This window comes from Talpa occidentalis, unplaced genomic scaffold, assembly GCF_014898055.3.
Source record: "Talpa occidentalis isolate TD23 unplaced genomic scaffold, MPIMG_talOcc4v2.1 talOcc4.10, whole genome shotgun sequence".
NCBI lineage: Eukaryota > Metazoa > Chordata > Mammalia > Eulipotyphla > Talpidae > Talpa > Talpa occidentalis.
In genome coordinates this window covers 75,796,042-75,808,772 of record NW_023600993.1, presented here as the reverse complement: position 1 = coordinate 75,808,772, position 12,731 = coordinate 75,796,042, and the positions used below count along the sequence as shown (strand labels likewise).

The 12,731-nt window shown below is 37.9% G+C and overlaps 1 protein-coding gene across 8 annotated transcripts in view; it reads right to left on the bottom strand.

The window, feature by feature from the left end:
* Positions 1-12,731, bottom strand: part of TASP1 (taspase 1) — a 219,268-nt gene that overhangs the window by 125,660 nt on the left and 80,877 nt on the right. For 5 of the 8 annotated variants that reach the window (XR_005122133.2, XR_005122135.2, XM_037494547.1 and 2 more), the window contains 2 exons: positions 5,415-5,534; positions 531-609 (listed from right to left, as the gene is read on the bottom strand). Coding sequence is in view for 6 of the 8 variants with exons in the window: in XM_037494547.1 (XP_037350444.1) it covers positions 531-609; positions 5,415-5,534 (199 nt within the window). In the remaining 2 variants the exon portion in view is untranslated. The remainder of the gene's footprint in view (positions 1-530; positions 610-5,414; positions 5,535-12,731) is intronic. The other 3 variants (XM_037494570.2, XM_054696273.1, XM_054696274.1) reach the window with 1 other exon arrangement.

Sequence of the window (12,731 nt, the reverse complement as noted above, 5' to 3'; positions counted from 1 at the left end):
CACCCTTCCCAACACACACAGATATACAGAGAGAGAGAGAGAGAGAGAGAGAGAGAGAGAGAGAGAGAGAAAGACTTCTAAATAAGGACTTTTCTAGACCAATACAAAAAGAGGACCTACATTTTACTGAAAATGTAGTTAGAAGAGCAGATGCCACAATCTAACATTTTGAAATGCACTTATATCAATATTTTTCACAAGCGATTATCTGTTAGTTTTTGAAATACATTTTATATCCTTTGTGATCTAACTTTGACACTACCACTATTCAGTAAAGAAAAAAGTCCATTAAAAGTATAATTTTAAGTTATGGTTAACTGCAGGGTTGTAGTGAAAATGTTAGCAAAGGATTTATACTGTGATAAACTGTGAAAAAACACTTAAAAGCCCCACAAATAATGATTACATGCATTAACCCCAGTCTATGTAGTGTCTAAACACATTCTTGCATTTATATAAACATTGTTTTCAATCATTAAATGACCTACAAGGTTGAAGTTATGAAAAATGGTCATGTAAGCAGCAAATACCTGAGGTACTCACAGCTGTGGAATAGGGATTATATGTTCCGGTATTTTCAGCCCAGCAGCCACATCCATAATGAGCAGCCTAGGAAAAAGAAAACAGATAAATATAATATTTCAGAAATAGCTTTCAACAGGAGAAAAAACTCATACCAATCTAATAAAACCTGGTCCAACAATAATAATGTATATCAAGTAGACAATAATATTAGAGATTGTCTAATACCTACTTAATCAATAGTTTTAACACTACCAAAACTATATTTTTAGTTACACTATTAACCTAAAAGTTTTCACAAAATAGCAAAAGTCTCATATGTTCTCACCAGCAGTACTTTTTTCCTTTCTTGACATATTTTCCCCCTACTGAGGACTGTAAATAGTTGATCTTCTAGCAAGAAATCTTTGTGGTTGCCTTAAAATAGTAGTTTTCAGTAGATTTCCCTGGTGGTGCAAGGGTTAAAGACACAGTGCTATCAAGCTATGGCCAGCCACTGTAGCACAAGTTCCCCCAGGCCTGCTAGGGAGCAACCCATGTGGTACAGCAGACCTCTCCTGTCTCTCCCACTGCTCCCCTCAGCAGTATATTTCAGTAGATCTGCCTGTTCTGTGCCCCACTCTCTGGTGAATCCTCTCACCCCTCACACCTCTGGTCTACACCCCAGTTCTTGTATGCATAAATTAATAAATCTTTAAAAAAATATATAGTATTTTTCAAATTAGGCATATATCAAATTGCTTGGGGAACTTGGATGTCAGGATTGACTGACAGTCCTAGATTGACTGAGTGTTATGGGGGTTGAAACAGCAATCAGCATTATTAACCAGGGCCCTCAGGGACTGAGGTGGAGTTGATCCTCCTGCCATACTCTAGGCAGGTCTTCTCCATGCCTCCCATGGGGTGACACAAGAGGAACTCAAGTTATATAACAAAGGGATCACCACTGGAGTCACTCAAATGCAAAGAATGAATGCAAAAAATATCTGTTAAAGCTAATCATACTGTGAGGTGGTAAAGCAGATTTATATGTCTGAAATAACCAGGAACACAATAAACTAGTATAGTTTTATTTTTTTTTGTTTTCTTTATTTTTTTTAAAGATTTATTTATTTATTTTATGCGAGAACTGGGGTACAGGTCAGAAGCGCGGGAGGGTGAGAGAATTCACCAGAGCCAGAGCAGGGAGCAGAACAGGCAGACAGAGCGAAGACACTGCTGAGGGGGGCAGCGGTCGAGGCAGGAGAGTTCTGCTGCGCCTTGTGGGGTTCTCCCTAGCAGGCAGGGAATCGAACAGTCGCTACAGAGGCTGCAGACAGCTTCGCAGCGTGGCGCTCAACCGCTGCGCCACCAGGGAGGCCCCAGTATAGTTTTATAAAAGAATATGACAATCATTCCTATTTTGTCTCCAATAATTACATCCAGGATGTCTGGATTCATCACTTTATTATCCACAGTAATTCTCTGATAATGGGAGATGAATCACAATTGAACTTTTTCAATCCTTAGACACAGAAGTAGAAAAACTCTTAGCTAGCACAAAGACAAATAGGGATGTGTGAGATGAAATCTCCCATTATCATATGACCTACAGTCACCATCCCCAATTATCACTGATGATAGCCCTCTTAAAAATAGAATGAAGAACAGAACACTACAATTTCAATATGGCAGAAAACAGAAAACCTATTATTGCCTTTTCAAACATTACACTTCTAAAATACAGAAGATTGCTGCATCAGTGTGACAAATGAAACTCCTCACGAAGAGATTAAGCATATGGATTTTAGAATAAAACTGACAAATTTCTGGAATAATTTAACTTGTACTACCTAGTATAGCCAAAGTCTCAAAGAACATGTGATCCCTTCACATGGAGATCATTCTTGCCTCACTAAAAACACCCCTGAACATTAGTTTATTGTCCTTTCTATTCCCCATAGTTATCTTGACCTAAAAATAGTAAGACCACAAAAATACCTCTTAAAAGCTCAGTGGAGATCATCTATTTATAGGGGACAAAATCATTAATTCTTACTCTTGTTTCTTCTCTCCAAGTAAGTTCCCTTTATGTCATCTCCCCTCAATCTTATGATCTAGAGTTCTCTCTTTCTTTCTTTCAAAAATAAGTTCACTTATTTTTGGTGGTAGAATTTTATTAAAATTTTATTAAAATTACTATCATGCAATAAAAGTAGATTATATGAATGAAACTTTCATTATTACTACTATCTAATATTCTTAGAGTCTTAATTTCCTCTTTTATAAAAGGAGGATAATAAAAATATCCAGCTCAGAGTGTTGTAGGTCATGTGAATGAACATACCTACTGCTCATAGCAAGAGAATACTAACTCTAACTGTTACAAGGAACTATGATAAGCAAGTCAAATGTTTTTTGTCATTTAATCTTCTAGAACTTTGTAGCTATTTATCCCCATTTAACAATTGTGGAAAGTGGAGCTTAAAGATATTGAATTAATTGTTCATTGTAAAGAGACTGGTTAAGTGGGAAGGTGGGATTAGAATAAAGGTTTACCTAAATCCATGTCTACACTCTTAACCACAAAACTCAGCTGCCTATATGTGTGTGTATGTTGAAGGCTGTGGGAGTAGTGGAATATAATAATTCCTTTCTTATGTCCCAGTTGTAAATTCCAATTATTATGGTAAGCTAAAGAAGTAAATGAGTTCTAATTTAAATGGCCATTTCACCATGTGAACTGGTATTATATATCTAGAGCTGGGTAATATGCTAAAATTTTTAAATAGTTCATTTGTACATTTAAAATGTACTGAAAAGTATCCAGTTTCAGCACATTTTTTAAATAATTACTTCGTTTTTTTAAATATAATTTTCTTGTGCATTTTGTTTCTTTTAGTCGTGATTGTCAAGAACAGTTCTTTACCTCTCATCTGATATTTATGAATTTCTGGATTTATTACAACTCTAGCCAAGCAATATAATCCAATTAAGTGCCTGCATTTTTCCTATAAGCACCTTTATTCCTCTCCTCGACATCCTTTCCCTGGTTTTTCAGCTCTTACAGTCTTAGTGCTGTAGGATAGTATGAATGAACATGTCTTTGGCACACAGCAAAAGAATGCGAGCTATATCTGTTATAAGGAACTATGATAAGCAATTTAAATGCCTATCATAAACTAGCCAAGTGCAGCAAATCAACATGTACACTTTACAGACGTGTTGTTTATTTCCAGAACAGTTCCATGTGCAGTGGCAGAATGACTTCAAGTTTGTTCAATGCAATATCCTGCTAACATATGTCAGTCAGAAGAATCCTTGGTTCTGTTGTTGCTATTTTGCTTACCAAAATAAACAAATGTCAATGAGGAAGCAATGTAATGAAGGTGGTTCTGTTGGTTTTTCTCTCTTCTTCACCACCAAGACATTCAAATCTAATACACCAAATTTAGTTTTCTTATTCCAAACTTGAAAAATACACAGGGTTTTATATAGTGGAAAAATACCATGACTGGACAAAGACTTTCTATAATGAATTCAAAGTTTGTATGCATGTTGAGTAATCAGCATAAAAAACCCCTTGTATATAAGGCAAAGAGAAGCATAAAATTAACTATGTTTACCTTTTCCTTTACCCCATAGGACTGTAGGCTGTTTGTCTACAATAAAGGGCAGATCTAGAAACATGACTTGGGACTTTGCAAAGATATCCTCCATAAATCGGATAACCCCACTCTAAGCATTTGTTACCACTGTGTCCAAAGCAACTGTGATACTAACTCTTCTTCAAATTTGAGAGCGTGCCAAAGAATGCTCCACATGTAACACAAAATACAAACACTGAACTTTACATACACCCCTTACAACTTCTTTGACAAACCCCATGAGGATGTCCAATTCACCTTCACCCAACAAATATTTATAAAACCCATAAGTAACAAGCCAAATCACTTAGTACTCAGAAAGCTTACTAGATCAATAGGATTACTGAATTTTATTCTCAGTCTCGAACTATAGGTTGGAAGTGGGTGAAGACGATGCCCAAGTCAACTAGACTATTACACACAGGGCCCCCCGGTGGAGCAAGAGGTTAAGACGCAACCTATGAAGCTATCCACAGCTGCTGCAGCATGAGTTTGATTCCCAGCCAGGAAGATACCCACATGGTGCAGCTCTCCTGACCTCTCCTGACTCGCCCGCTGCTCCCCTCAGCACTGTATTTCAGTCAATCTGCCTGTTTCTATTACCCGCTCTGTCTCTGGTGAATCTTCTCACCCCCCGCCCCGCACCTCTAGCCTGTACCCCAGTTCTTATATGCATAAATAAATAAATCTTTTTAAAAAGAACATTACACATAAATTAGGATCTTTGTATATCTAGATTCTTGAGTGGCATCATGTATTGGTGACGTGAAATACTGGTAGTCTATAAAGTAGCTGAAATGCTTAATTAGGCAAGAGATTTTTAAGGTCAAATGTAGTCCTCAAAGAACAAAATACAAAATATAATTAACTTTACTTTCCCATCTACAAAGCAAATCACCATATTGTCAGGTAGTACTTGTTCCAGAAGAGTGACATTTACAAAAAAAAAAAAAAGGAAAAAAAATCAACACACATTTCACCATCTACTAAATTTGCACAGTTATTAAATCTACTAAATGTATAGGCCACTACCCAATCTGTTGAAAGCAGTAAAACATAGGATTATCAATTGTAAAGATCAGAAAGTACCCGATTACTACAAGGAATCTTATAAATGTATTTTATTAATGAATTATACGATACAAACATTAAAAAACATATTGTTTATTTTTTCTGAAGAAAAAAATTTACTAGGTTAAAAAATTCTGAGCTAGAATTTATTGTTTTAACTTGAAAAATTAGTTTAAAAACTCTATAGTTACTTACCTGCCCAACTCTCCCTGGATGTTTCAAGGCCAAGCCTCCACTAGAGACAGCAGCAGCAACATTCCCTTCATGATCCACAACCACAGCGCCCACTGTATCCAAAGTGCCTGAGTCATTCTCCTGTAGATCAAAAGTAGCAAGAACATTCACTATGTAAGCACAGTATGTGACAATTTACTATGACCACATAGCACTTTTCAGTACAATCATGACATAACAAAATCTGAGCTAATCCTTATGTGGAACATTTAGCAATCTCCTAAAATTATCTATTATCAAGTTGCCACTTAAATTCAGTTCATGTCAAAATATATTTTCCATTGAAAACTCATGAATAAAAAAATTCCTTGTTGCTTTACTCTAATAATAAGCCTAACAGGACTTTCTAGGGGAGGGAAAAAAAAAAAACCACTATTGAAAATAAATTACAGTATATTATCACAGTGGCTCCTTAATCTCAAGAATTAAGTTCACGAATTTGTAGTGGAGAAGATCTGTTGCATAAGTGAACCAGTAAATAACATTATTAGTATTTTTAAAATAGTATATACATATTTATAATATAAATATATTCAGCACAATAAAGGAGAATGGCATTTATAGTCTTGTATATGATGCATTAATTTTCTTTTCTATTTCCTTGATAGTGTGAAACTTTATGGCTGGCTCCCTTCCCTACTATATTAATAATGTTTGCCAACTTTATGGCAGAAAACTGTCCATTCCTGGGAGGTATCTTCATGTTTCTCTGTATTTTCCCAGGTCCCGCACACTTAAGGCATTTCACATTTTGTTACTAGAAGCAGTTACTACCACCAACATTGAAGATTTCTTGGTTACCAAAAGTGTAAGATAAATTTTATAGCACTGGGTAAAAATGAAAGTTAAAGGAGATGGGAAAATCATCTTACACCAGGACACTGATTTCTAAACTATGCCCCAAACCCAAGATTCCCACCCCTAAGTATGCACAACTCTATATTCACCAAGACCAATTGACCCTCCTACATGGTTGACTGCCCAGAGTACAGAGCAAGATTTCATTTGTACTCGAGTATCCTGTCTAAGAAGTTTTGAAATACCACACTAAATCCCTTTTACCCACAACTGAGGATGTCAAGTCAATGCAGTCAAATGTCCATATGCTAGAATACTGCAGATGGCAGACTGCCTGACTTTCAAGGTTAGTTTCCTAATCTGAATTGTAAACTCAGCTTTACTTCTTCTTTCCCAATTTGGATTCCTTTTATACTATATTGAATAGTAGTGCTAAAAGTGGACATCATTCTCTTATATCAGTTTAGTAGAAAAGCTTTCAGGTTTTCACCAATGAGAATGATGTTAGTTCTTGGTTTGTCATGTATTGCCTTTATTATACTGAGGAATGTTCCATCTATCCCATTAATTTAGGGGTTTTATTATAAATGGTTAATGAGTCTTAACAAATACATTCTTAGCATCTATTCATATGATATTAATAATAGTATTATTAATAAATAAAATTGATAATAATAAACAATGGAGAAAGGAAAATCTGTCTAATAAATGGTACTGGGAAAACTGAACTGGGATAAGACTAGACCATTATCTCACAACAAACACAAATTAGCAAAATGGACAAATGATTTGGATATACATCATGAAACCACAAAATATATAAAAGTAAACATAGGCAAAACACTCCATGATATTCATTTCAGTGATGTCTTTGTGGAGTTGGTTCTAATAGCCAGAAAAGCAAAAGATAATATAAACAATTAAGATGCAAAAAGTACATAAAATAAAAAAATAATCTTTACATGGACCTATGACCTTGGCTTCATTAAAGCATCTTTAACCTGCTTTAAAAAAAAAAAAAAAAGAATACTGAAAGGATTGCACACAGCAAAAAAAAAAAAAAATCTGTCACTAAAACAAAATGACACCCTATGGGATGGCACAAAATATCTGATAAACCAACATACATCTGGCAAGAGGCTGATATCTACAATCTACAAAGGTTTCATATAACTCAATGAAAAGAAAACATAACACAATCAAAAAAAAAGGGCAGAAGGGCTAAACAGGCATTTCTCCAAAGAAGACAGACAGATAGCCAACAGGGACAAGAAAAAAAGGCTCATCATCACTTATCATAAGGGAAATGCATATCAAAATCACAATGAGTTATCACCTCACACCTGTGAGAATGATGCCTATCAAAAAGACCAGAAACAATTAAGTGTTGGTGAAGAAATAGAGAAAAGGAAACTCTCAAACACTGTTGGTGGAAATGAAGATTGGTCTAGCCCCTGTGGAAAAGAGTGTAGAGATTTCTCAAAAGATCGAAAATAAATCTACTAATTACTACCCAGCAATTCCACTATACTAGCTACCTGAGGAATACCAAAACATTACTTTGGAGGTAAATAAATGCTCTCCTATGTTCATGGCAGCACTATTTACACTAGCCAAGTTATGGAAACAACTGAAGTGGTCTCAAAAAGATGAGTGGATCAGGAAGATGGGTTATACACAATGGAATACTACATAACCCTCAAACATGTAGACACTAAAAAATGCTTTGGATAACTTTTGGGTCAATGAGGAAATTGAAGCAGAAATTTAAAAATACTTGGAGACAAACAAAAATGACAACACAAGTTATCAGAATCTGAAATGGGATACAGCAAGTGTGGTAGTAAGGAGAATATTAATAGAAATACAATCTATTAGGAAAAAAAATAAAAATCTCAAATAATTTAACCTAAAGGAAATTGAAATAGAACAACTGCAATAAAAATTTAGTAGAAGGGGAGGGGGCGGAGCAACATGGCGGCGAGGAGACACTGCGAGTAAGATCTCCCATTAAAAAAAGTGAATAGGGAGGAAAAGCGGCAGGTCCCAGTGAGAACTGGGACACGGAAGATAAACGGGTGACGCCAGCGAACTGCCCGAAGAAGAAACTGGCCATAAAAGAGGACTAGAAGGGAGGGAAGCGCAGAACCCTGCTCCCCTCCCCCGCCCACAGAGGCGGCACTCTCCGACTGGCAGAGAGGAGGAAACAACAAACCAAAACGGCCCACAAGAACAAACGACATAGCAAGCGGGACCATGAGTGGAAAGGAACTATTGCAGCCACCACACCCCGTGAACGGGAGCTGAGGCAAACCCTGCAGGATTCGCCGCGGCAGCGGCAAGCGAACGGCTCCGGGCGCCATTAGAGAAGAACAAAGACCCCGGGAGACACGCACACAGCCCGGGCTGCCGGTAAGCTGGCGCGGGAAAGGCTCGCTCGGCGCCGCGCTTGAAAAGCAAGTGCAGACCTGGATCGCGGCTGCCCAGGTCCCCGCGCCTGCGACCTAGGCTTGCAGGGAGACGCACGGAGGTCCTCACTGAGGTGAAGGTCCCTCCCTGAGTGAGCAGGAACCAGGCGCCCAGGCACGGGAGCAGTGCAAAAGGCGCCATTCCCGCGCCACTGAACTGGGCTACAGCCCGCGTCCTGGAACTGAGGGCTTTGAACTGAGACCCGGGGCACGAAAATTCGGGGCGTGGGTTCTCCACGACGGTGGGGCACAAGGCAGACACAGCACCCCAAAGCTGTTGAGGTGTACCCTACCATTCCCGCTCTGTTCTCTGTCCCACGGGGTGGGGGGAGGCGAAAAACAGCCCCCCAAGGACAATAGGAGAGATCTCTGGCGCCACCTAGCGACCAGGAAAAAAAAAGTCACTAACACCCTATAAAACAGGACATTTCTTAAGACTGCTTGAAAAGGGCAGAAGGTTTCTGGAGGACCCAGTGGCCAGCCGGGAAGTTATTCCACGCCAGGCCCCTTCCGACCAGCAGTCTGAGCCCACAGAGGGAGCAGGCACCCACGTCCTGGGCAGACCGGGTGCGCAGAAGAGTGTGCCTGAAACCGGAGGCGCAGGGACTGCATCCCGCTTCGCCATTTGAGAACAGGGACATTTCTTCAGTAAAAACTGCCTAAAACCAGCAGAAAGCTCCCCCAGAAGACAGAGATGGCTCCTGGAAGAGCCAGAGGGGAGCGGAGAAGTTCACCCAAGATGTCAGTCAGTCCGAGCAACACAGTGTCCCAACGCATACGACAAATTAGAAAACAGACAGTAGGGAGTAGAAGAACCACACGCAACCTAAAAACTCCTCAGGAAAGAAGCACACCACAAAAAGAAAACCACTCCCCAGATTGCAACGACAGCAACTTGGAAGAACTTCTGAGCCTTCCAGAAAGAGAATTTAAAATTGCCATGATTAAAAAAGTGATAGATCAGAAGAAGGAAATTGAGTCCCTAAAGAGGGAAGTAAGAGAAATGCAGGAGATCAAAGAATTAATGGAGGAACTAAAGAACTCTGGGAAAAGCAGTGAAAGCAGAATAGATGAAATGGAAGAACGAATAAGTAATCTTGAAGACACAGAAATAAAAGAACCAAAACAGAAAAGGAAAGAGAAGTACGAAGGAAAAAGAATGAAGAAAGACTTCGGGAACTATCTGACTCCATGAGGAAAGGAAATATAAGAGTTATAGGAATTCCAGAAGGAGAGGAGAGAGATGTAGGAACAGAGAAAATATTCATGGATATAATTGAAGAGAACTTCCCAAATGAGAAGAAGGAGCTGAAAATTGATATACAAGAAGCAAGAAGAACACCAAACTTCCACGACGAAAGGAAAAACACAGCAAGACACATAATAGTAAAGCTCCCAAGAATCCAGGACAAGGAAAAAATAATGAAGCTGACAAGAGGGAAGAAACAGATAACATTCAAAGGAAAACCAATCAGGCTGACATCAGACTTCTCTGAAGAAACACTACGGGCAAGGAGAGAGTGGAGGGACATAGTCAACAGACTCCAAGAAAACAGATGCCAACCAAGAATACTCTATCCCGCAAAGCTCTCTTTCCTCCATGAAGAAAGAATATGGACCTTCCCAGACAAAGAGAAACTCCGGAATTTCATTGCGACTAAACCCCCACTCCAAAAAATACTACAAGGAATCCTAAAGCCAGAACCTCAGAGGGACGAATAACAACGAAAGAAGACCAAAAAAAAAAGTTATTAAAAGAATAAATAAATAAAATCAAAGGAAAGACAAACATAATGGCAAATACAGATGCTAACATATCAATATTAACTCTAAATGTAAATGGACTAAACTCTTCAATAAAAAGACACAGAGTTGCAGCCTGGATTAAGAAACAAAACCCAACCTTTTGCTGTCTCCAGGAAACACATTTAGCTACAAAAGATAAAAATAGGCTCAAAGTCAAAGGATGGAAAACAATCCTACAAGCAAATGGGCCAAAAAAGAAAGCAGGAACAGCTATACTTATATCAGATAAAACAGACTTCAAACTCAAAAAAATAAAAAGAGACCCCAATGGTCACTACATTATGATTAAGGGGACAATACTTCAAGAAGAAATAACACTCATTAACATATACTCACCAAATGAAAGAGCACCAAAATATATCAGACAACTGTTGTCCTCTCTGAAAACAGACATCAGAGAAAACACATATGTAGTGGGAGACTTCAACACACCACTATCAACAATGGATAGATCAACAAGACAAAAAATAAGTAAAGAAACTAAAGCTCTAAATAAGGACCTAGAGCATTTGGGCTTAACAGACATCTATAGAACACTAAACCCAAAAAAAACGGAGTACACATTTTTCTCAAGCGCACACGGATCATTCTCCAGGATCGATCACATACTGGGGCACAAGACAAACATCAACAGATACACCAAGATTGAAATCATACCAACCATCTTTTCTGACCACGAAGGCATCAAACTAGAAATAAATCATAAAAGAAGGCAAGGAACTATCCTACCTCATGGAGATTAAAAGCCACATTACTGGAAGACCACTGGACTAACGAGGAGATCAAAGAAGAAATTAAAAAATTCTTTGAATTGAATGACAAGGAGGACACCAATATCCTAAATGTATGGGATGCAGCAAAAGCAGTAATAAGAGGAAATATATAGCAATAGAAGCTCACATCAAGAAACAAGAAAGAACTCAAAGAAACAACCTAATCTCGAAGCTCAAAGATCTAGAAAAAGAACAACAAAAAAACCCCAGAACCAGTAGAAGAAAAGAAATAATAAAAACCAAAGCAGAAATAAATGAAATTGAAACTAAAAAACAATCCAAAAGATCAATGAAACCAAGAGCTGGTTCTTTGAAAAAATAAATAAAATAGACAAACCCCTAGCCAGGCTCACAAAGGAAAAAAGGGAGAAAGCACAAATACACAGAATCATAAATGAAAGAGGAGAAATCACAACGGACACAGCAGAAATCAAAAGAATAATCAGTAACTACTATGAACAGTTATATGGAAACAAGTTCAACAATCTAGAGGAGATGGACAAATTCCTACAACTCTACAATCACCCAAAGCTAGATAAAGAAGAAATAGAACACCTAAACAGACCAATTACAAGCAGCGAAATTGAAATGGTAATTAAAAACCTCCCCAAAAACAAAAGCCCAGGACCTGATGGATTTACAAATGAATTCTACCAAACATTCAGAGACGAATTAGTGCCTATCCTTCACAAACTCTTCCAAAAAATTGAGAAGGAAGGGACAATACCAAACACGTTCTATGAAGCCAATATTACACTAATACCAAAACCGAATAAGGACAACACAAAAAAGGAAAACTATAGGCCAATCTCCCTAATGAACACTGATGCAAAAATCCTCAATAAAATTTTAGCTATCAGAATCCAACAATGTATCCATAAGATAATTCACCACGACCAAGTTGGATTCATTCCAGGGGCACAAGGATGGTTTAACATCCGAAAATCAATCAACGTTATCCAACACATCAACAAAAAGAAATATAAAAACCATATGATAATATCAATAGATGCTGAGAAAGCTTTCGACAAAGTGCAACACCCATTCATGATAAAAGCCCTTGAAATTCTTGGGATACAAGGAACATACCTCAACATCATAAAGGCCATCTATGACAAGCCAACAGCCAGTATCATTCTCAATGGTGAAAAGCTGAAAGCAATTCCATTAAGATCTGGAACAAGACAAGGATGTCCACTCTCACCACTGCTTTTCAATATAATACTGAAGTCCTAGCCAGAGCAATAAGACAAGAGAAAGACATCCAAGGAATCCAAATAGGAAAAGAAGAAGTCAAACTATCACTATTTGCAGATGATATGATAATATACATAGAGAACCCCAAAATCTCCACAGAAAAACTAATTCAACATCAACATTCAGTAAAGTGGCAGGATACAAAATCAACATGCCAAAGTCAGTAGCCTTCCTAT